The sequence below is a fragment of the Sprattus sprattus genome (assembly GCF_963457725.1).
Source record: "Sprattus sprattus genome assembly, chromosome: 4".
In the NCBI taxonomy this organism is placed as follows: domain Eukaryota; kingdom Metazoa; phylum Chordata; class Actinopteri; order Clupeiformes; family Clupeidae; genus Sprattus; species Sprattus sprattus.
The window spans coordinates 44,621,655-44,645,186 of record NC_137923.1 but is presented as its reverse complement, the minus strand read 5'-3'; the positions used below and the strand labels follow the sequence as shown (position 1 = coordinate 44,645,186).

The window sequence follows — 23,532 nt, the reverse complement described above, 5'->3', positions numbered from 1 at the left end:
GGCTTCTTCCACCCCTCAACCCCACCCCAACCCCACCAGGCGAGTGGGCAGCCCATCCTGATTTGCTTCCCAGAACCCGGCTTGTGCCAGGTGGCCATTTTGCACTCGACCGTATCGCGTCCCTGAGGCCCAGCCTCACAGCTGGCCCCGTCCTCATGGCAACAGCACAAATATCACGAAAGGAAGGTTGGGGTGGGTGTGTGTGTTGGAGGGGGGTACGGGGGGGGGGGACACCTCTCACCTCCAGTTACTCAGAAGCTGACAGGAGCTAAAGAGAGAGAAGAGAGGGGGAAGGCAAAAAAGGGGATGAAGGAGAGAGAGAGAGAGAGAACAGAGGTACAGAAAGGGACGGGGAAGAGGGGAGGGTAGGGGGTGCTGGTATGAAAGAGTGTGACTAGAAAGGAAGATGGGCGGAGAGAGTGTGAAAAATGAGTGGCAAGTGGATAGAAGAGGAAGAGAGGGAGGGGAGAAAAAGTAGACCGAAATGGAGGAAGGGGGAGGAAGGGAGCAAGGGAAGAGAGAGAGACAGAGAGAGCGAGAGACAGAGAGAGCAAGAGACCGAAAGAGCGGGAGAGAGGGAGAGATAGAGAGAGAGACAGAGAGAGACAAAGAGAGCGAAAGAGTGAGAGAGGAAGAGCACCTCAGCAGGAGGCATAGCCATCCTTGCCGAAGAGGCCATCTTCCCCAAGGAGTGATTGACAGACATGGAAAATTTCCCTTTCCACGGGTGCAGGCCCACACATGATCCTTCTCCCTACTCCACTCAGCAAACCAAAGAGCCCCCTCTCCCTCTCCCTCTCCCTCTCCCTCTCCCTCTCCCTCTCACTCTCCCTCTCACTCTCCCTCTCCCACTCTCCTCCCATCCCTCTTTCCCTTCCTCTGCACTCCACTATTTGTCGTCCCTCTCAGAGAGGTGGCCTGTGGAGAGGACCTCTGTTGACATTCGCTGAAGCAGACATCCTTGTTGCCACTTTGCCCGAGCAGAACAAAAAATTGATGTCTCTCTTGCTGGCACCTGTTTTATCTCAACGTCAGCAGTGGGTAGAAAGCAAACATGCCTTGTCCTTGTTCCCAGCTCGAATCAACAGTTGCTGAATCAAACGGATGCACTGCACTGGAATTAATGCAGTGCTGCCAGTGAGTGTGGGGCGTGGGAGGTACTGATCCCCGGACCCTCGCAGGTGCACGGTGCAGTTTTCACACTGTTTTAAAAGCATCTCTCAGCAAACACTCTTCCCTCCTCTCCCCTCCTCTCTCTTTCTCACCTGCTCTCCACACCTCCCCCACATCGCTCTTTTCCTCTTTCTGTCACTGTCTCTCTCTCTCTCTGTCTCAGTGTTTTACCTTATCTTTTACCTAAACATTTCCTTTGTTTTTATATCACTCTCTGTCAGCCTCTTATATAGCTCTGTCTGTCTCTTTTTCTGTGTCTTTCAATCTCTTTCTACCTCTCTCTCTCTCTCTCTCTCTCTCTCTCTCATCAGTGTCTCTCATAGCCTGCTGCCAGCCCCCTTGTCAGAACGGGGCTCGGCACCCATTCGCCATGTATTGTGCTGGGTTGCCGTTGCCATGGTGCCCCACTGCCAGCGAAGATCCTCTCCTCCGGCAGGCTTAGCTTTACCATTAGCATTAGCATTTAGCGTCAGACGTGGCCGGCCACTCAACCGGGGAAAACAGAGGGGGGCCCTGCAGGTAGAGCGATCCCCTTCTCTCTTCCTCTTTCTCCTCCTCCTCTGCTTCCCTCTGTCAGTCTGATTATGGGTGGGCCAACATGTACTATACATGCAGGAGACATCCCAGGCTTTGTGAACATGCTCCCTCCACCGCACACAGTGCTGGATGGCATGGAATTGATTTGCATTGGATTATGGCTCCGGGAAGAGGGGTTTCGGGCCACAGGGATGGGAGCTGTGCCTCGTTAATCAAAAGGGTGCCTGCAACGGGCAGGCAGTGTCCGGAGTGCTGATGAGCTGGAAGAATAGCCGCTTTGTGGAATTTGGTTAAAACCCCTGATCTGCTTCTTTGATGGTTGACAAATAAACAATACCTGACCTACAAACCTAAATAGAATGGTTAAAGAGGTGGTTGACTATGGTTGTGGCTCATGTGGTTCAGTTCAGACTGAGAATTAGCATTTTTGTGGAGGTATACTGCATTCAGTTCTGCATTCAGTATTATACAGTCTATCTGTGGGTCTGAGCTCTCACCTGGCAATGCATAATTCTTTGTTTAGTCTGTTGGGAGCCTTAGATCGTCTCCTCTAACATGAATGTTCCACTCCTGCGTCTCCCCCAAGATTCAACTGCACTCCCTGTCTCTCCTTCATTCTCTTTTTCTCTCTCACCTTTTTTTTTTTTTTTAAATCTGTTCATCAATCAATAGCCTTGTATGGTCAAATCATAGGAGAGATGGCTGTAGAACCTGAAACACCAATATACTAATAGTTTTTGAATGTGTTTGTCTTTTTTCTCCCTCTCTTTGTTTAACTGTCACTGTGTTTCTTTTCCTTTCTCCTCTCTCTCTCTCCCTCTCCTCTACTCCCGACTGCCTACACCCCCTCACCAACACTCCTTTGCCAGTGGCTGCCTTAAAGCAGGCCCCCCATCCTCCATCCTCTCCACCACTCCCACAACCACAAGTTTGCCCCCCCCCCCGTCTCCTTTATCATTCCAAACCAGCCCCTTCCTCCCTCTGACAGCATTAGCCCCTGCCTGTCATGGCTCCGGTTAGCGTTGTCGCTTTGTCACCAGACTGACTCCCATCTTCCCTCTGCCCCTGTTAGGTCGTCCGTGAGTGGAATGCCACCAAGTAAAGAGCAGAGGGGGGGTTGGAAAAAAAGGAGAGGCGCAGCTTCGCCTTTCCATAGTTCCCCGGGAGTTGTTTACCACGCGGTCATCAATTATTCAATTAGATAAACCTCAGTAGATTCTATTAGATAATTAAGTCATGGTTGGGGGATAAATCCTAGGCGTTGCGGTGCGTTTCAGAGTGCATGTCCTCTGGGCTCACACAAACGGCCTCCCAAGCCAAGCCAAGCCAAGCTCTGGTCTAGTCTGGTCTGAGAGCCTGATTGGGATGCAGGGGATTGATTTGTTTGTTGATTATTTTAGAAAATGCAGACACGTTCCAAGTGTTTTTGTCTGTCTTGTCTGTTTGTTTGTCCGTGCGCCTGTTCTGTTTGTTTTCAGTTTTAGTCTGAGCCTTTTGCGCATTTCGATACCGTCTACTCTTTCAGAGTAAACGTTATAACAGTACTTCTCTAGACTTGTATAGACCAATAAGGATATGGATGATCTCCGTTTTCTCTGAAATCTTTTTGGTATTTTTTATTAGGGTTTGTTTTGGAGGATTAAGAGGATTCATCAGATGATATGGTACCAGCCTTGTGTGTCACTGATCTGGGAAACCTATACAATATGTGTGAACAGTTGTTATATTGTACTCACTACATAGCTACATAGCATATTCTATTAAAGGATGCATTCCTCCTTACCCTTCATAAAATCCTAACAACTGTTTTCTCTGTCGAGGGACGTAATATAAGATGGAGGAGCAGCCTCATTTAGTCATTAAACATTTGCTCACAGCTATCCTCTGCTCATTCCTGTGGGCATATATGAGGAAATGGCCCTGGGGATGGGGGCCCATTTTAGCATATTATGACCTAGCCACCATGTGTGGTCAGCCGCTGTGTGTGTGTGGGTTGTGTGTGAATGTAAATGTGTTTGTGTGTGTGTGTGTGTGTGTGTGTGTGTGTGTGTGTGTGTGTGTGTGTGTGCATATGTTTGTGTATGTCTGTGTGTGGGGGTGTGTGTGTGTGTGTGTGTGTTTGGTGTGTGTGTGTGTGTGTGTCTCTGTGTGTCTGTGTGTGCATATGTTTGTGTATGTCTGTGTGTGGGGGTGTGCATGTGCATGTGCATGTGTCTGTGTGTGTGTGTGTGTATGTGTGCATATGTGTGTGTGTGTGTGTGTGTGTGTGTGTGTGTGTGTGTGTGTGTGTGTGTGTGTGTGTGTGTGTGTGTATGTGTGTGTGTGCATATGTTTGTGTGTGTCTGTGTGTGTGGGGGGGTGTGCACGCCCATGCTTTCCCTTGTTCATGTGTGGGCGCACCCGTCACAGTGTGTACAGATTTCAGTGGCACGAATCAGGTAGACGTAATAATAGAATTACGAGAGGCATGCCCGTGCGCCCACACAACAGCTGGTATGACTCTGACGTCACTGTTCAACTCCCCCGGCAGGCATCTGTGTCAGCATAGAGTATACTTGAGGAGCAAAACAGATTTAAATCCTCCAGTTGCCTCCTGTCAACATGCCACATCAAGGTTTCCAAGACGTAAACAGATTAAATAACAATTGAGATGCATTTATGACACACTTTGAGTAACATCTGTTGAAGTCTTTCAGTCCAGGTCGCTACACATTTACAGACATTTACACGCAAAACACTTCTCCCAACTCAGTTCGTTCCCTTGACCTGCCACACTGCTTAATAGCACAGTCACCCTCTACATAGCCTTCCCATCCACAGCTGAGGCTCTTTGACCTTTTCTCCTGTAGGCTGTTTTTGTTTCACGACCCCCCCACCCACCCTACCCCGCTGCCCCCCAGCTGACTGTGAGTTTAAACGTCTGAATTATTGAGTGGGAGAGCACAGCAGGTGAGGTGCACACACCCTTTCATGTGCCTCCACCTTGCCTCTTTTAATTAATCATGAAGTAGCACACTCACCCAGACTTGTTAGCACGGATCAAACGGCATAATTCACCACGGCTGCAATCCACCATGAAAATTGAACCAGGCCACTTACTGCAGCCGCCGTGGCTAGGTGGCCATGTTGTCTTTGGTGGAAAAAAAAAACAGCCTCCAGCTGAAATCAGAGTATCTTGCTGATTAATGGCGGTGGCCATTTTGCTTTGAACAGCCAGAGCCTGAGCGCACGCAGCTGTGGGCTTGAGTGAATGTTACATGTAACTGTGTCTGACGTATCCAAAGCTAGTTTCTCTCAACAGTCTACCATGAGACTTTCCCTGTCAGGTGCTGACCATTCTTACATGACAGATTGAGGCCAAAAGCCACTAATCATTTGTGACCGGACCACGAAGAGCTCAGGTGAGCTCTCCAGTATCTCGAGTCAGCAGTCCACTAGAATCAGTTTGCTAAGAGTAGTCCATGGCATTATTTTGTTTATGGCTAAAGCAAAACATTATTGATGCGAAGTAGCCCTCTAGAGGTATAGCGCTGCCATGGGATTACCATTGAATAAGCTTTAGCATTCATGAATGCAGAGGAGGTCTTAAATTATTAATAATCATGGCAAGCCTCTTAGGCCTCTCATGGCTCTGGAGTCAAGTCGTTACAATAGTGGAGGGCTATCAGGTTGTGCTTAACAAGACACTCGAACTCGCGAAAGACTGTCAGCTTGTCGAGCTCTTAAATAATTCTCACCCCTCGTTTCCCTCTCGCAGGTGTGACTTCAAGTGAATTGTTTGGGTTGTGAGTGAGGACACCAGGACACAGGAACATGTCTGTTATCAGGTGTCACAGCTGTGGGCGTTCGCCTGCATTGTCCTCCCTCCATTACAACACGATCCATTCACCCTACTGGTAATGCAACCAAGTCCCGCATCCATACACAATTTCTCTGAATATGTTTGGACTAGATGGTGGATCATTTCCAAGAACAGGCACAGAGAGGAGAATAATACACCTGTTTACAGTGCTAGAGCCAGGCCAGCAGGAATACCAATGTGTCTGGATTGGAATCACAGAAATATGAACCTGCACCGCTACCACAGAACCCTCTGCTTTGCCACTCATAAACTCTGTTGCACACCATAATGTTGAAAGCTCTACTCTACCTCGCGTGGTCCTTGGCAACGGCTCGTACTCATCTCCGTTTACACACGGTGCCATGGCTATGCGGGCAGGGACAGATGAGATGGTGTCAGCTGATCAAAGAGGGGCCCAGGCTTGGCAGCGGCAGCATGCACAGCACTAGCGTAGTGCTGTCTGTGCATGTCTGTGTGTGCTGCATGCCGCTTACCCGTAAACACTGGAACTCCCTCTAAAGGAAAACGTCTGGTATTTAGCAAACACTTCTATCCAAAGCGATTTACATGGGCATTCTGCAGCGGCCCGCAGAATCGACTGACCATAATCGACCGCCCTGTTTACAGCCAGGCGCTCATCAGTTCCAGTCCTCCACTTAGACTTAGCTGTAGAGGTCTTGCTTAGGGTGGCTTGGGGGCATTAGCATTATATTTCTCAAAGATGATCTAGCAGAAAACTCAAAAAGGCAAAAAGTGAGAGCAGTTGTTGAGTAGAGTAATGTGAGCTACGGTCATGGCACTGGGCTACCCTTTCCCTCGCAAGGCCACTTCAGCTTTTTGGAGCTTCATGGTTTTGTTGCAGTATCCAAGGCTGTTAACTGCCCTCTCTTTCTACTGCTTCAAACTCCTTTTCTGTCCTTTTGTCTGTCTCTCTTTCTCTTTCTCTCTCTCTCTCACTCTCTTTCTCTAGTTCTCTCTTTCTCTCTCCCTGGCTTCCACATACACATAGAATTGGCTTCAAGCCAAGTCATTGCTACCCTTGAAGGTTTGTTTATTCTGATTGGTTGCGCTTCTATTTCTATGACCCCCTTCCCCCTCCTAAAACACTCTCTCACACACACACACACACACTCACACACATGCACACACACGCACACACACACACACACACACACACACACACACACACACACACACACACACACACACACACACACACACAACCTGGGCACTATTCCAATAGCAGCTCTGTGTATTAGATATCAATGATCAGGCCAGCTCTGATTAGGATTCCATGAGCTGTCATTGGTCAGGGACCCAAACACAGAAAACCAGGATGGCTGGATGTGATGTGACCTACTTCCCCCTCTAGCTCCTCCACCTCTCGACTCGCCTCCCCTCCCCTCCCCACACCCAAAACCCTGTTGAATTAATGAACAGAGACAAACCCAGAGGAGTTTAGGCAGGAGGAAGAGGAGCATGGCACATTTTTTTCTGAATGACTGTTAATAGATTTTCATTGGGAATATCAGCGAGAGATCCAGTGACAGAGCTGATGGGTATCAGGGAGAGAGAGAAAGAGAGAGCGAGAGGGAGGGAGAGGGAGAGGGAGAGGGAGAGAGAGCGAGAGTCAGTGAGTCAGTCACACATTCCGGGGTCTGCATTGTTCATTTGCACCTCTTTGTAAAACCACCCAGAGGAGGTATTGTAATTTTAAGCAAATGAGACCTAATTAAACATGCATAGCATTTGGGCTAGAGAGAGAGAGTTGGCAGTGCATGGCTTCATCCTGATATCAAAGAGAACAAACATGGCAATTAACCGCATCCCCCAAATACGTGCCGCCCGCCGCCTTTTGTGCAGAAAACGATAAGGCTGGGAGGGGAGAGCTGATTGGCTACAAAGGGAGCAACCACTGGTAATTAAGTGAAAATGGGGGGTGGGGGTCGATCTCACTGTGGTAGAACAAAGCTAATAGTGGGGACTACTATACATCAAATCCCTAACGCCCTCACTCACTCGTCCCCCACTCTGCCACCCTCGTTCATTTTGATTCTAGCAGCGGGATTATCGGGTCGTCTGCAAGTGTGGTGAGACATGGAACTTGGATCCCTTGTAGCCGTACGTTACTGTCTGAAGTGTCCAACTTTCACAGAGGCAGTCTTCACTTGTAATCCCAGCCCTGGTATCTGTGTCAGAGGAAGCTCAGATGAAAAGAAGTAGGTCTTGCCTTGCATTGGAACAAGGGGAAGGGAGAGCTGGCCAGACAAATAGACTGCGGATCTAATGGAGCGATCTGGAGCACGGAAAGAAAGAGCTGCCTGCCCTGTCCTGCCCTGTCTCGTCCTGATCCCCCCCCTCACCCACTTCCATAGTCCTCAGACAGGAAGGACATCACTGGGGCATTGCCGCTGCCATGGCTGCGTGCTTTAAGTGGGGCCTCTTGCCTTTTGCTCTCTCCCCACCCCCCCGAATGAGGGAATTGATTTTCAGGGGTGAACTGGCATTGGAACTGGAGTGGAATGATAGGAGTGTGGCTGCTGCTGCTGATGGCTCCACTTGTACAGTGTGTGTGAGGCTTTTTAGCAATGAGGGGCCCCGCTCTGAGACAGCAGTGTGCACGTTCACGGTCTAGGGGCTATGAGATTGCCCACAGCATTTAAATACCCGGAACAAATTCACTGCTGGTGTTGGTGCTGCTTATATCACAGATAGCCTTAGAGCTTTGCACAAAGTTTCGGCACTGCTCTTGGGTAGCAGGTCATTTAAAGGCAAGCCCAGGTGTGCATGTTCTATAGAGATGGCTTTGAATACAACTATGAGTATAGGTAACCTGAGACCAGTCCAGTTCAAAGAAACTGCCAATCTTTGTTTGTCTTGCAAACACAGGTATGATAAAGACAATACATCTACTCTCGGTGACATTGTCATTACGAACAGCAGGTGACCTAGTTTATGCTCAGGAAACATACCAGTCCAGTCTGTTTCAGCTTTTCCAAGAAAAAGGAATAGCTTCATTAGTACTCATTCCGACAGCTCTGTCATGACAGTAACACTCTTGCAAGTTAATTCAGTGAATAAACACTGTCACTGACAAGTCCAGTGCTCACAGGCGTATGGGGGTCTCTTACGACTCTGTCTCTGGACACCTGGTCTGGAGTGGTCTGCATGCCTGAGGCATGCTGTCTGCCCCAGCTCTAGAGAGCTCCATACCCCAGCTGTCTGGAAGGGGCAGACTACCCTAGCAGGTGCTGGCCGCGCCGGGCAAGAGACTGGAACGTGGCTGAATCTTTAGAGGCCTGCACAGTCTCCAAGACGCCACCTGTCTGCAGACCGAAGACGATTTCGACGAGCCAGCGTCCCAGAATGGGACTGGGCAGAGTGGGAGGGGGAGGGGGAGGAGGAGGGGAAGAGGGTGTGGGGTGTGGGGATAGTGCAGGGTTTCTCACCACGCATTATTTATAGAACTTGTAAAGAATTTAAAGAACTTCAGCACTCCTCTCCCCCCTCACGATAAGGAATGTGCCATTTTTGTAAGACCCCCCCAATACCCCAACCAGCCCAACCCCCACTTTCATTGACGCACTGACCCCAGAAGAAGTGGGGGGGCGGGGGGATGATGGGAGTGGAGATGCTTGGAATGGGAATGGCAGCGTCTTGGAATGAGTGACCTTGGCAGGCACGGAGATGGATGTAACCTCATTCCTGCAGGCTGTCAGAGCCATCACGTCAATCTGCCCACTCGCCAGAAACAGTGTCTCAAACATGGTCAGGTCCCATCCCCGGGCACATGCGCGTGCCTCCTTACCCTGTTACTCTCAAGTAAGGGGGGAGCGAAGGTCCTGTTGACCTCGCTGGTCATTGTGACCCATATCACAGCAGTGCCACTGATTGCCGTGTTTGGGCTCCATCAGGGCAGTCCCATGGGGCCGCCACTTCATGTTCTCAAACACTGATGGCTTCGGCGAGTGGGTCGTTCAGTGTTATGTGAGAATCAGGCTCTCTCAAACAGAGCCTATCACTTTGATGGCCGTGGTCTCTGTTGGCTCTGAATCTTTTATTAGGCCTTAGAAGTAGGTCATTCCAGATAAAACCAGTTCATTTTTGATGCACACGGCATGCCATATTAAAACAGTATGTCAGGTCATGGAGTTTTAACCTCCATATGTTATTGTAGCGCGTTACAGTTGCTTCCCAACCCCTAGAAAGTCTTAAATATCTCCTGGTGCCACTACTATGGAGAGCACTGAGGCTTGTGTCTCTCATAGTTCTAAAATGTGTTTCAAAACATGGGTAGAACCAACAGATCTGAACTAGCCTTCTGCTTAGACCAGCACTAGCTGCCGAGGTTGTGCAGTGAGCATTCAGGTTGCAGCTGGCTGGACGGCCTTGTCTGCTCTGAGTCCTTGTGTGGCCCCTTGACTCTGGGCCCCACGGCGCTCCATCGGAGCCTGACAGCAGCGTGGCACGCAAGCGGGGACAGACAGCCGAGGGGTGGGGGGGTCAGAGGCAAGAAATGCGAAAGAGAGGCACGGCACTCTCGCGGCTCAAGCTCGTGACAAGGGCACAGGGGCTCTGCTGAGGACAGCGCTCACATCAGCACTCAAACTGACATCTGAGGAGTTATGAGCACAAAGGGAATAAAAAATACTGTTCACACCGCTGCCTTCCTGCAATGAGCTAGAGCTAGCATTAACTCACTACCCGAACTGCATGCAGTTGTGCGGGTTTTCAGATGTGCTGGAAGACTCAAGTGTAAATGCTAAACATGTTAGGATAAGAGCATTGCTTCCATTTCCTTCTTCAGTATAGATTTTCTTCCAGGTTGTAGGTCTGACTCTCCAAACATTGACCAATAGCTGTGCCCTCAAGGACATAGGATTTTAGAAGAATGATGACTATTAATCAATTACATTGACTGAAACGGCATACAGAAAAAAAACACTACAGCCAAAGCATTCACAGGGCTTAGGTGTCAAACAAAAGCAATCCAGCAATAAGCAAAACAGAGCCGCCATCCCATCCCAAGCACTGTGGCAGACAGTGATTCGGCTTGATGGAGAGGCACACCTCTGTCTGTGTTTATCTCTGTGGCAGCCATGTTGGTGGTAGTGCTTCACTGTACTTACCCAAGAGGGATGTGTGTGTGTGTGTGTGTGTGTGTGTGTGTGTGTGTGTGTGTGTGTGTGTGTGTGTGTGTGTGTGTGTGTGTGTGTGTGTGTGTGTGTGTGTGTGTGTGTGTGTTTGTGTAACCATGTGGTTCTGATGTGTGATGATGATGGTGTTTGATGTGGGTGAGAAGAAGATAAGGTTTTCTAAGATGTGTGTATTGCTGAATGTGTTTAGTCTGTGTATGCATCTGTATGTTAGAGAGAGGGTGTGTGATTGTGTGTGTGTAGCTGAGTGGCCCTAGCCTGCATGTTGGAGAATGTGTGTGTTCGTCTGTCGCACTGAGGGCCACACATACTGCTGCTGTCACTCGCGTCCCCGGGAGTCTTCGGCGTTCCTGGTAGCGCATTCCAGCCACCCTGTCACATGGCACAAGTGTCACACACGCACAGAAGGACAACTCCTTGTCCCTGGGGTATCAGAGGGCTAATTCTAGACCGGGATTGGCTGGGGCAGGTGGTAAAGGGGTTCGGGTGAACAAAACAAAACATATTAAAAAAAAACAGAAAATTTCGCAAACAAAACCAAAACCATAATCCCTTCAAATGAAATGCAAACAGACACACAACAGTCTATGCATTTCTTACTAAATTTCCGATTTTTTTGCATTCTTCCTTTTCTGCACAGCTCTGCCTTCTACAAACACAGCTCTCATGTCTGAGTCGTGTTCCTTAGGATCAGTGTGGATTTCCACAGGCACCCAGCAGTGTCGCAGCAGCAGATTTGAATGTGGCTGATTTACTGCGGCCTGCCAGTCCCATGTAATCACTTTAAGTAATGACTGGATGGCTGAATGGATCGTGTCTGGGAGAGCGAGAGAGAAAGAGAGTGAGAGGGAGAAAAACAGGGTGAGAGACAGTGAGAGAGAGAAAAATAGTGTGTGTGTGTGTGTGTGTGTGTGTGTGTGTGTGTGTGTGTGTGGTTGTGAGAGAGAGAGAGAGGAGCTGGACAGTTGGTCTTTGATTAGATAGATGCACAGTCTGGCTTGATTGCCATTAAAACTGCCTCCGTCCCACAGATCAATACCTGTGCCCCAGCCCACCCCAGCACAGCCCAGCCCAGCCCAGCCCAGCCAAGCCTACCTCCCATCCTCTCTGCCTTTGTGCCTGAGGGGCGTTGGCGGGTTGGCGGAGCCGCAAAGTCACCATGGCAGGACTAAACGTGGCGTATCAGGTTTTTTTGCCGACTCAGGGTATTCGGCTTGCCCATCTGTGCAAGCCCTGCCCATGCCAGCCCTCCAGACAGAGAAACAGAGAAAGATGCACATAGTGAGAGAGAGAGAGAGAGAGAGAGAGAGAGAGAGAGAGAGAGACAAAGAGGTCCCTTGATGAAAGTCAACTTGAGCAAACACAGACAGAATCAGGTATAGCAACAAACATATGCTCACGTGTATTTGAGTATAAGTACACACATACGCATGCTACACTGACCTTGACATGCATAGTGTGTGTATGATAGGATAGGAGAAACCCAAGATGCAGACTGGTGGCAAACCAACAGGCAGACTTGCTTTCTCTAGTCAGAAGAGGCACTTACTCCTTCGTCATAGCAAAATAAGAGTGGGGATGATAACACTGAAGAAGTGTGATTGGTGTACATGTGCATGAGAGAGACAGGAACAGGGAGGCTCTGTGTGTGTGTGTGTGTGTCTGTGCGTGTGTGTGTGTGTGTGTGTCTGTGTGTCTGTGTGTGTGTCTGTGTCTGTGTGTGTAAATTAATTAATGTGAGGGAGAGATGTAGAAAGAAAAGAGAGGGAGAGAGAGGTTGTGTGAAAGACAAGTGAGAAGAGCGTGATGGTGTGAGTGTGTGTGAGAGAGTATGTCTGGGGTGTGAGGAGAGAGAGAGAGAGAGAGAGGGGAGGCGTTGCTGCAATGCAGTGCTCGCCACAGGCCCCCCCATGTCACAGCTATTAATAAGGAGTGCTATTCCATACATCAGCTACTCAGGAGGGATCCTTGGCAACCAGAGCCCAGTGCCAGCCGTATTTATAGATTTCGGGGTCAGAAGATTTGAGGCTCGCAGTCCGGGGCTGGGGCTTAAAAAAAAAAAAGAGAGAGGGGAGCCAGCCATCAGGGGGTTAGGAGGAGAGACAGAGAAAGAGAGAGAGGGAGATAGAGAGAGAGGGAGTGTATAGAAAGAAAGAGAAAGAGGGAGAGGGAGAAAGAGAGAGAGAGGGAGGGAGAGTATAGAGAGACAGAGAAAGAGAAAGAGAGAGAGCGGGAGGGAGAGGGAGTGTATAGAGAGACAAACAGTAGTATCAGACACATCAAGGATTTCATGCTCCTAGGACTTTCACTCAAGTCTTCCATAGCCTCTAATTGAAACCACAGACAAACCAAACACAGCTGGAGGAGAGGTGGGTCCCACTGGGCCAGAGCACTGAGCACAGAGAGCGGAGCTCTAGTGGGGTTTAGTGGAGTGGAGAGATGTTCTTCTTCACTGCGTGTGATTTTATTTTGTCTGCCAGCGAGAGCTACTGAAATATGGATTGCGTGTCAGTAAAAGAAACTCAAAAACCTGTGATTCCTAGACAGGAAGAAAGAGACTGAAAAGAGAGAGAAGCGTAGGAGCGGCTGTGTGTGTGTGTGCGTGTGTGTGTGTGTGCGTGCGTAGAAAGAAATAACATGGCACAGTGCGAGCACATTTGTATTGACTGACTGTCTCCATGGCAACCAGCAAGCATCATCAGGGAGAAAGATTCTGTGTACCTGCTGCTCTCCGCACTCCAGCAGGAAACTCATCATATCTGACAAGACAGGGAGAAGCCAGCTGCAGAAAGCAAAACACCTCCCTCACTTGCACCTTCCCCCTGACAGCCGTTGTATATCTTCATGGAGGAGCCATGTTTTAAGACCCGGGCAGGGCAGAGAAAAGCGGGGGTGGGGGTTCAGCCTCATATGTCTCAGACAGAAAGACTGTCTCAGACAGAGAGACCCCCCAACCTCTGCCAATCCCCTCCATCACCCCCGCAACTCAACCCCAAATTGTATTCATCCATAAATTAGAATTAATGAGGAGATAATGAAGGTCCATTATACTTGCTCCACAAGGAGGGGAACTCCAGCAAGGCAGAATCTGATGTTTTTACCCGCACCTGAAGAATGCTCAGCTCACATGTGTGTTTTTTTTTCTTCTTTTTTGTCTTTTGTTTTATCTCTCATCATGGAATGTTGCAGAAGGCCTCCTTAAAGATACCATTTGAAATAGCACATTCCTTTTTACAGAGTTCATCAAAACTCTAGCAAAAATGGATCTAAAACATTGAACCCGTCGAGTGAGATCGCCTTGGGTGAACGAGGTCATAGCCTTTGCCTTGATTGCTCAGCTGTTGATAACGGCCGCCAGGCTTGTCTTGTGTTTGTGGGCGAGGGAACTGAAATGGACACCCAAGCCTCTAGAGCAGTGACTTCAGCCGGCGAGCTCTCAAAGTATGGCTTGAATGTTGGGGAGTGTTCCAACCCGGATCAACAGCATAGTAGCCCCCCTCGCCTCACTGGTGGGTTTGTAAACTTGATGGCACCCTGCTAATGGGACTGCCATAGAAAGCCCTAACCCACTCAAGGATGTGCAGGAGTGCCAAAGAGCAACAGAAAAGAAAGAGAGAGAGAGAGAGAGAGAGAGAGAGAGAGAGAGAGAGAGAAAGACAGAGAGTGAGAGAGGGAGTGGGGGAGTAAACAGAAAGTGTGCTCATCATTCTTGGCCACAGTTGCACATATGAGTGCCATTCATGTGGATTAAAGGCTAGGTTTCACTGCAACTCAACACCCTTGCCGCTACATTAAAAATGTACGACTCTGGCATTCACCTTCACCAGCCCTGACCAGCGAACCGCCTCAGCCACGGCCTCGCAACAACAAACACCACAGAGGCCAGACTCGGCCATTGTTCCATTGTTCTGCTTTGGGCCCTGTCATTTCTGAAAAGGCAATGATTGAGATGGGCCTTTCGGAAAGCCCAGGCGGCGAGTGAGGGAGCCAAAAGAAACATGACTGAATTATACAGGCCGGCATCGGAGAAATAAAGGAGCCAGGTCACATGACAGCACTAGAGTGCCCTGATTGGCTAAACTGGTTCTCCATTGACGTGAGCCTTTGTTGCGTTCGCTGTCTAGGAAGCGAGGTCATGTTAACAGTTCAGTGGGCTTGCCATCTTTGTGCTGGAGCCCTGCCACATTTGGAGGTCACCGCAGTCAGAATGTCACGCTATTGTAATCATGTATGAGAAGTAGCCTAAGATATTGATCATCCCTGCAGGTTAACAAATGGTCACATCTATTTGTTTTCATTTCTTTTTCACACCACAATCACTCATCATCCTCGTTTCTGGCCAAACTGTTGAAGCTCAACAGTGATGAATTCCTCCAGTCGCTTTTTTTTTTTAAAGTGAGATTTTGGCTGCCAAAGGAGTGGAGGCTGGGGAACAATACCTCCAGAGGGGGTTACAGTCCCAGTCAAAGAGAATGTGGCCATCTGTGGCTGAAGGGGCCTTCCTCTCTGCTGCTGCTGGTGCTGCTGTTGCTTGGCTCTGGGAACCACTCTGTTTGGGGTGTGGAGGGGTGACTGTTGTACAATCCCAAGGGGATGTCGGGGTCTTTGTAAAACAAGGGATGGATATTTTTCAAGGAATTATTTTCAAAAAACATGTTGTGGCACTTTGCACTTTACACCCTCTCCTCCTCCTCCTCCTCCTCCTCCATCCTATGACTTTTCCTCTGTCCTCTCTCCCTCCCTCTGCCCTGCCTGTCTGGAGCGATGAGGTCATGGGCTTTGTTTGTGTTGCTTTAAAGAGCTCATGGTCACACTTAAGTGAAGGCTCTTTGGTGGAGGGGAAGTGAAAGGGAGTGGGGAGGTGGGGGGTGTGTGCCCACCACTGCCTCCATTCTCTCCCATGAGTGGATGCCAAATGGGATGGTTGTGTTAAAAGTGGTAGCCCGATGCGAAACCACTGTCTCAAATGGACCGTGAGTCCATAGCACCTGTCCTTTCACCTCTGTCTCTAAAGCCTTAACTCACTCTATCATTTAATCTCCATGTACTCTAATATAACTATGTAACTGTAATATTACTGTGGCCCGTGATTCCACATGAGTAAATAAGAAAGCAAGCAAGCTGAAATCAGGAAAACAATGAAAGGTCCAATTTAATTGTTACCACAAAAGAATATTGACACTTACATCGCAGTTTCTGTATGGTGTAAGGGGGTGCAGTCCCATGGGTTTTATGGTCCAGTGTGTTTAATCTTGTAACTGCTTGTGTTTGAAGGAGCATCTGTGTTCTTGTTTCAGGAGGCACCAGGGACATCGGCTCAGCCCTCACCAGGATGTGCATGAGGCACAGAAGCATCGAGGCCAAACTGAGGCAGTTCTCCATGTAAGCCTCCCGGTTCCCCCGCTGAGAGATGAGATAACTGGGCTTTTTGTTAAAGACACACAGACACCACCACAGAAAAAGAAGAGAAGAGAAGAGAAGGAGCCTATGGGTTTTTTTCTCCCACACACTGTACACACACACACAGTCACGTAGCCGTGAGAACAAACAAACACATAACACACTGACCCGGCTTAACCTCGGCACTGTTCCTTGCATGCCACACATGGAGATGTTAGGGCACGATGCTAACATTGAGTGGAATGCTTTACTTTGGTGCTAAAAAGTCCGATTTATTTTTTCCCATGTCATTTTGTGACAAAAATCTTGGCCTCCTGTTACTTTCTCACTGTAGACATACACGTGTTTCTGTTGCAGTTCACCACACAAAATCTTCTATTCATTTAAAAAGGCGGTGAAACAGAACTTTGTGGGCTAGTTTTTTGATGTTGTTGTTGTAGAGCTTACGGTGCTTTTGGGATGACATGTGTGTGAACCCCCCTCAGGGTATTCATCGACTGCCTGATCAACCCGCTGCAGGAGCAGATGGAGGAGTGGAAGCGGGTGGCCAACACCCTGGACAAGGACCATGCCAAAGGTAGGCCTTGGAGAGAGCTTGCATGCTCACTAAAATGCACCGCTTTCACCAGATTACTGCTTTAACATATTTAATTTCAATAGAAACCTACAGAGTATATTGTGCAGGCCTTACAACTGCCTATATGTATTCACAATATATTTATCTGCAGGTCATCTGCCTTAGGTTCATTGTATCACTTACTGTTATATTATCCATTTTCAGTAACACTCATAATTGTGAGAAAGAAATGCATTATACATCTGAGAAGTCTTGTATCAGAAACTAGCTCTCTAGCTCCAGTACACTGCAACACACATTCCACATTCAGCTCTCTTTAGTGCAAAAAAAAAGTGTGAATTCATTCTTTTTTTTAACACTTCTTATGGTCTAGTATGCCCCACAAAGCACTGCAGCGTAAAGACCCATTGTGTTTCCCTGTGCAGAGTACAAAAAGGCCCGACAGGAGATCAAGAAGAAATCCTCTGACACGCTCAAGCTGCAGAAGAAAGCAAAGAAAGGTAATGGGACTGCAGAGGCCCGCTGTCTTCTTCTGTGCACCAAATTCATAGCCCGTACTGTCACACACGTTTTTTTTTTTTATTTTAAAGGTCATTATGTTAGATAACGCATTTTTTTTTTGTTGATTACATTTTTTTACTTTGTGCAGACTGGCTTAAGTCCATGTATTGAGTTATCTTTTATCCCAGCTTTAAAATATATGTTGTTTACTTTTTACTAAATCATTTTATTTAGCATACATCATTTGAACCACTCTAAAGCGTAGACTTGGGAACTAAGGAGGTAGCAGAGGAGACAAAGTATTTAATGTAGAGGATTAAGTTTACAGGGCCTCTTCTTGAGTCCGTGTCTGTACAATTAATTTGTCCAATGCCCAAATCATTTTCCTCCAACAAGTGGATCTTAGTGATTTGTTTTAAGAGCTTAGGCAATTTTGTAACTGATAACCCACTCAAGTACTGGCCCTGTGTCTCTGAATATGAAACTGACTGAAATATTTTCCTCTTTGCGCCACCACGCGCCATTTTGCCTCCCATCATGCCCCTGTACTTTCCAGCTGATGTGTTTGGTAAGTTTGTGTGTCACGGTTCTCTGTTGACCTGTTGACCCCCCCCCCCCCCACCTTCTGTGTGGTCCTGGAAGAAGTCCTTAAGTGCGGATCTAGGAGAAGCCCTCAATTATTAGGAAAGGATTCTTCCCCAACCATTAGGATGATCCTGGATCTGTACTTAGGGGTAACTTCTGACATTGCCAGTCCAGTTTTTGTCACATTCCTCACAGTGTCATGTGACCCATTGGCCCCCAGAGTTGCAGTCACACTGCTACCATTCCCTTACTTTATCCCTTGTGTGTGGCATGACTTTGCCTGTCACAACCCAGGCATGGGCCTATGTGTTCATAGATAAGTATGCAAAGAAGCAATAACAAAATCAAATATACAACTTGCACAGTTCAGGTGTGTGTGTGTCCTTTGTCATGCTAAACAGGTAATCATGTGTTATAATATATGCCAATGTGGTCTGAATGAAAAAGAATGAAGAAAACATTATCTAAAATAATACAGCCTCAGTATGTTGAGTCCTCACTTTCACCAAAGTTGGTTTGGTAAACTTTTCTAGACACAATGAGTCATATCATCATGAATGGATTATTTTGGCTCCAGCCTCTGCAGATCGCATAAATCTGCTGTCTTGTATTTTACATTCCAACCTGAGGCTGACCTTAGAAACGGAGAGTTCTTTGGACTGACCCTTGAGGAACCCCGTCTGTGGTCAGCAGCACAGTACAGTAGCAGGAAGGGCCTGTTATTTTGTACAGAGGAAAATCCCAGCACCGTTCTGCATGCAGTTAGTGAGGAATGGAGAGCGTCATGGAGAATGTACTCCCTTGGTAAACGTTAAAGCCATGTGGGAAACGTACTGGTGTGTGTATCTGTGCATATGCCTGTGTGTCTGTCTGTGAGCGTAGATTTGCACTTCATGCGACGGAGGAATTCCTCTTTTCCTGGAAAATAAGATAGCCTCCCCTCCACCGCATAACTGCTGCTGGCTCTGCTGTGAAACAGGAAACTTTAATTGTATGTTTACATCTTGAGGGGCCTTTCACGTTTTGGGTTTGAGCTTGTTTTTTTCTCTTTTTCGTTCTCATTTTTTTGTTTTGTTTATTCTCTTTTTTCTAAACTCTTCAGCTTGTGGTTCCCAGTCACTTGATAGGCTCTTATCATATTCCCACATTCTGCATTCAAATGGGCTCCTTGCATAAATGCTGCTGTCTCAAGCTGTCCCTCTCAGCTCACCTACCATGTCACGTCATCAAGAGATAGTCTGTACAGATAGATATGATGAGGGATCACACTGGGGCTACGGCCACACAGTGCAGTCTTTTTTTCTGCACAGCCATTGCGCAGCCATTGCATAAGTGCGTGTGAATAGATACAATGGCACACTGTGTCACAGTGTGTTTCCTGCCTCGGGGACTGTCTCTTCCCTCTGAGTGTCTGATCTTGCCTGCTGCAGCACGGCAAGGGTGTGACCCTGCTTGAAGCCACCAACCGGTTCCACAGCTTGACTTGATTTGCTCTTGAACTGGGAAAGGACATCTGCACAGACAGACCAGCAGCAGTGGACATGTGTTCAGCGAAACTATGTGCGTGAAACTTTAAGGCAGTGCTAAAAGGGTAAAAAATTGAAAAATAACGAGATTAGTACCATATACTTGGAGATCATTGCTCTAAGAGTTTGCAGAACACTGTCAGTTTTAAAGAGCGGAAGGCATTTGACTCCCAGGCAAATATTGGGATTAGTTGATGAGTCATGTCTTGTGTCCATATAGGAAAGTCTGAGTCAACAGTGAAAATAGGTGTCATTCATAGGCAGGAATAATAGGTGTGTGCAGGTCCCTTGTAGGTACAGTGTCATGCATCTTGGAGTTTATCAAGACTCCAAACCCCATTCACCCGAAAAAGTATGCCCTTTGTCCGCATGTGTGTGTGATCCATACTAGCATTGCAAGCACTAGCAATAGCAGGAATTATTTCTACACTGTCTCACTATTTGTTATCAGAAAATAAATAAGAAATACAAGTATTGTAGTTTTAAGGCACATGATGTGCCATCATGACGTATTGTATGATGTATTTGTGAGACATAAAGCACTGTGCTGTAACATCTGAAAAAACTGTATTGCTAAGGTGTAAAGTATAGGCTTATTTTATGGGATTAAAAATTGCAGCAAGGCAGATGTTGGGTCGTAACCATGGCAACCTTGGCTCTTTTTGAACCCAGGCCGTGGGGACATCCAGCCGCAGCTGGACAGTGCCATGCAGGACGTGAATGACAAATACCTGCTGCTGGAAGAGACGGAGAAGCAGGCCGTCAGGAAGGCCCTGATCGAGGAGCGTGGACGCTTCTGCACCTTTGTCTCCATGCTGCGCCCTGTCGTTGTGAGTCCCCTTCATACTCTTCCTGTTTGTCTCTCGTTTATTTTTTTCAATCAGCCTCTTTCACTTCGATCCCACCCCTTCTTACTCAGTAACTCTTTTAAAACCTTTTAAACTTTCCCTCTCTTCAATACTCTCAATTTCCTTTTCCCTTCTTCAACACCTTATTCTCAATGCAAGTCATCCCCTATGTCCTTTCATGTTGTTGAATAGAATTGAATAGAAAAAAGCCGGTTATAGTTGATGTGAATGCTGCCTATTCTGTGATAATCAGCCATCTGCCCCCCCCCCCGGCTTGCAGTGGTGTCCTCTGCTGTTTTTAGAGCCATGTGACATTCTTTCTGGATGCCTCTGAGTTCTCGTCTTACTCAAATGCTTTGAACTCTGCATATGTTCTGTCAACTTAACACAATCAATAAAAGACTAATGCAAAGTGAAAACACTCAAGATGACAGATGTACTGTATTTGGACCCCCTGAGCGAAATGTGCAACTTAAATGTGTGTGTGTGTGTGTGTGTGTGTGTGTGTGTGTGTGTGTGTGTGTGTGTGTGTGTGTGTGTGTGTGTGTGTGTGTGTGTGTGTGTTGTTCCCACTTTGACCCTCAGGAAGAGGAGATGTCTATGTTGGGAGAGATCACCCACCTGCAGGCCATTTCTGATGACCTCAAGACGCTGACCATGGACCCACACAAACTGCCCCCGTCCAGCGAGCAGGTGTGCCTCAACACAGTCTACATCTGTTACCCCAACAGCAATCTAGGCACCACTGAAACACTACTCACCCACAGTTTCTACACTACTTAATATAGTATATAAATGAGTATGCTTTTTGTAGCCTTTATTTGTGTGGTTCCCAATCCTGTTAACTAATGACATGGCTCTGGTTCTAAAGGTAATTATTGACCTGAAAGGTTCGGACTACAGCTGGTCTTACCAGACTCCCCCATCCTCTCCCAGCACCACAGCGTCCAGGAAGTCCAGTATGTGCAGGTACAGTGGCAGAACAATGCTCAGCGCAAAGGGTTAAACTGGGCGGGATCACAGAAGTGGATCTGCATCAAAGCATTTTATCTCAGATCTAATCAAAGATATCTCTATTTAATATCACACTTACTGTATACACTGTAAGTATATTATGGAAATCAGCAAACCCTCTGTCTCGAAAATAATCTGAAATATAATTGAATCACAATTTAGTAAAATCTTTGTCTTTGCTGACCGGCAACCAGCATCTCTGTGCCAGGAGAGTGAATGTGATCCTAAAGGCCCCCCTTGTGGTCAGAAATAAGCATTGCAATAATGTTGCTCAATGATCTTTTCTGTATCAGTAGTTTTGCATCACCTCAATATGATATTGTCTTATACTGTTTAGTAGAAAACGATGCTACAAAATGGTGATTGCTTCCACTGTATGTTCATTTGTTAATAAGACATTCTCTAATTTACCCCCCTCTCATCTCTATCTTCTCTCTCTCTCTCGCTTTCTCTCGCCTCTATCTATCTCTATCATTTTCTCCTTCTCTATCTCTTTCTCTTGTCTCAGTAGCAGTCTAAACAGTGTGAACAGCAGTGACTCACGCTCCAGCGGATCTCACTCTCACTCACCCACCTCCCACTACCGTTACCGTGGTTCTGTCCCGCCCCAGCAGGGTCCCGCCCGCCTGCCCAGCGTCTCCTCGCACGACTCTGGCTTCATCTCCCAGGATGCCTACCAGTCCAAGTCCCCGTCCCCTATGCCTCCCGAGACTAGCCCACAGGTACGGCTCTCGGCCTGTCAATCTCAATCCAACAGAGAGTCATCTATGGTTTACTATGAGGGGGTCTCTATGCCACAACCCGTTCCAGGAAGAATCAATTGATCAATTTCTTTACAAACTTCATTCATTTCGGGACTGATATGAGGAAAAAAAACGGAAATAAACTATAGTGTTTGTTTTGTATTTATATTCTATAGCCATTATAACCAAGCACAGCTGCAGGTCCCATATAAACATCTGGTTCTGATTTCACACACTCACTCACTCACACACACACACACACACACACACACACACACACACACACACACACACACACACACACACACACACACACAGCTCTCCATCCATCCACATCAGCCTCTGTCAGAACACTTACTTGTTGCTAGGTAACACTGCTCGTTAGATGGCACAGCCATGTTGGAGCCTCGGCAGGCTGGGTGGGGAGTGCTGGATGACTCACCGACCTGCAACGACCTGAACCACTCCGACACAAGAGCAGAGATAGTACAGTGAGACTGTACCCATGTCTGCCTTTCCCCCAACACATACAGGCCTCTCACACACACGCAGTAGGTCACCCCTGATGCAGGGCCCTGGCTAATCATCAAACCACATCAACCACACAAGACATGTCCCAGTCTCATTGTAGGACACGAGCTCTAGTGTCAATGGTTAGTAATTTAAGCTTACGGTATGTAAAATCATACTGGTTTTTTCGCTACTATATGGACAATAAAGCAGTATGGCCTCATACTGCTTTGGTTTGAGTGCAGGTATATTGGTTTGCTGTTGCTATAAGGAGAACAAACCGCTATGGTTACTATATGTGCTGTTCATGGTAGCACACTGTGCTGCCATAAATATGTTGGGGCATGATAGACATCTTAATGATTCGCAGAGCAGTCCTAGCAGTACACATGAGACACATCTAATAAAAGTAGATTGTCAGTGTCAGCATGTATTTGAGAGTTGGATTGTGTGTGTGTGTGTGTGGGGGGGGGGGGGGGGGGGCTGGTTTCATCTGCCACTCCACACCTCACACTCTGCCACAGGCCATGGTCTCAGAGGGGTCCAATGTGCTTTCTGCGCATGGCTTTCCCAGCATTCCCTCTCTCTCTTCTCGTTCTCTCTGTCTCTCTTTCTGTCGTTCCCCTATCCTGGCCGTGTTTTCTTGCTTAGGCAGCTGACGGTTTGTGCTGAAGTGCTGCTATCTGCCGTGCACATGACTGACCCCACTGGGGCCCATACCAGCCTCAGCCTCTACGTCTCTCTGCTTCCAGTTCACTGTGCCATCCTTTCATGCTGCATCTGTATTAGTGCTTTTCTTTGAGCCTAGGGAAGTTTCAGTGCTATTTTTTTTCTTTCACAAGTCTTTAACATACTTCTTCTGTCTTTTTGTCTGTGTGTGCGTGTGTGTGTGTGTGTGTGTGTGTGTGTGTGTGTGTGTGTGTGTGTGTGGTGTCCTCTTCCATCCTCCTTCCATCTCATTTGTTTATTATATATATATATAATATGCTTCCTCTCTGGCTGTGTGTGTTTGTGTGTGTAATGTTCCTCTCTTGCTTCTTGTTTGTGTGTGTATTCTGCAAATCCACCCGTTGTGTGCGTGCGCGTCCTGTGTGTGTGCCTCACGCTGCATGGCTGTGCTG

The 23,532-nt window shown here is 47.6% G+C and overlaps 1 protein-coding gene across 3 annotated transcripts in view; it reads left to right on the top strand.

The window, feature by feature from the left end:
- Nucleotides 1–23,532, top strand: part of LOC308364838 (protein MTSS 1-like) — a 36,736-nt gene that overhangs the window by 8,528 nt on the left and 4,676 nt on the right. For all 3 annotated transcript variants that reach the window (XM_080838105.1, XM_080838104.1, XM_080838103.1), the window contains exons 4-10: nucleotides 16,005–16,089; nucleotides 16,593–16,684; nucleotides 17,110–17,184; nucleotides 19,969–20,126; nucleotides 20,730–20,837; nucleotides 21,016–21,113; nucleotides 21,670–21,880. In XM_080838105.1, the coding sequence (XP_080694231.1) occupies nucleotides 16,005–16,089; nucleotides 16,593–16,684; nucleotides 17,110–17,184; nucleotides 19,969–20,126; nucleotides 20,730–20,837; nucleotides 21,016–21,113; nucleotides 21,670–21,880 (827 nt within the window). The remainder of the gene's footprint in view (nucleotides 1–16,004; nucleotides 16,090–16,592; nucleotides 16,685–17,109; nucleotides 17,185–19,968; nucleotides 20,127–20,729; nucleotides 20,838–21,015; nucleotides 21,114–21,669; nucleotides 21,881–23,532) is intronic.